The sequence below is a fragment of the Cyprinodon variegatus genome, unplaced genomic scaffold (genome assembly GCF_000732505.1).
Source record: "Cyprinodon variegatus isolate N-32 unplaced genomic scaffold, C_variegatus-1.0 Scaffold3, whole genome shotgun sequence".
Classification (NCBI taxonomy): domain Eukaryota; kingdom Metazoa; phylum Chordata; class Actinopteri; order Cyprinodontiformes; family Cyprinodontidae; genus Cyprinodon; species Cyprinodon variegatus.
Window position 1 is genome coordinate 2,334,608 of NW_015150456.1, and position 1,308 is coordinate 2,335,915.

At 35.2% G+C, this 1,308-nt stretch overlaps 1 protein-coding gene across 1 annotated transcript in view; it reads left to right on the top strand.

The window, feature by feature from the left end:
- LOC107082440 (extended synaptotagmin-3-like) overlaps positions 1-1,308 on the top strand; it is a 20,832-nt gene that overhangs the window by 10,887 nt on the left and 8,637 nt on the right. Inside the window, exons 15-16 of the mRNA XM_015371126.1 lie at positions 1,032-1,103; positions 1,194-1,280. Coding sequence (XP_015226612.1) covers positions 1,032-1,103; positions 1,194-1,280 — 159 coding nt within the window. The remainder of the gene's footprint in view (positions 1-1,031; positions 1,104-1,193; positions 1,281-1,308) is intronic.

Here is a 1,308-nt window from a genome sequence, read left to right on the forward strand (position 1 = left end):
GTGATTTACTTCCAGTAACAAGATAAAATATAATTAACTGTATTATCACTTGAAGCTTGAGTCAAAAAATGAAATATTACTTTAACATTATTAACTATAGGCGTGTCATCGCTGTTTAAAACAAACTTGTTCTTCTTTGAAGTTACAATGAGTAGAATAGACAGAAATTTTACTCAAGTAAGGGAGATAATACTTCATCATATTTATACTCAAGGTAAAATAAAAAGTACAATGCAGTAAAACTATTAATCAATTTTTAAAAAAAATATTAACTAAAGGACACATAACTCAGTAAATATACCGGTAACCAGTTACTGCTCACATATCTGATCATTATTGAGCTGACCTGCCAACAGAAACTGCACAGCGCCCTCTGCTGGACATGACCTGGCAATGAACTCTCAAAGTCTTAACACAGAAAAGCAGATTTCCTGCTGGATGTGATTTTGCTGGAATGTTGAACCTACAGCAGTATAATGGGAGATGATTCACAGAGTAAATATGTGTGTCACATGCCCCGTGTTGTGAGGCGTGTCTGTTTTGCACACGGGAATCTAGTTGAGATCCAGAGATAAACATAAAAGCTTTCCAACATGTTTTCATCCCCTCAGACCCCAGTTTTAACAGTTGACTCACAGGCGTATATGTTACAGAAAGGACACACAGGTAGATCATTTTCAGGCAGGAAACATTCTTGAAATAAGTAAAAAATGTCTCAAATTAAGAGTCTTCCTTAATTTGAGTGGGTAAATGAGATATTTTCTCAATGGAATTAGTATTTTTACTAAGATATTTAGATAAAATGCACTTGAAATAAGACAAGGCAGTTGTTTTTCTTGTTTTAAATGTAAATTGTCTTGTTCCATTGGCAAAATGTCTCTTTTACCTCCTCAAGTCAAGAACAAATGCACTTATTTTAAGAAAAAAAAATGACTTATCTAAATTTAGATTTTTTTTCCATTGTAAAAGACAGAAAATTAACCCCATCAGGCAAACACACACGGGCTTAATCTGCTCTTTTTTTTTTTCAGCTTACAAAGAAAAATGTGGGTCCCAGCTCCTATGTGGAATTTGCCCTTGATAAAGATGTTCAGAAAAGCAAGGTAATAATCCCCCCCACTCCCACTGTCTTTAAATCATCTGTATCATCATTTGGTAACTATTTTCCTCCCTGTCATCTCTTTTATTTACAGGTTGTCTTTATGAGTAAAGACCCGGTGTGGGAGCAGGGATTCACTTTCTTCGTACACAACATAGAAACTCAGCAGCTGATAGTTCAGGTCAGGATACACACACACACACACACAC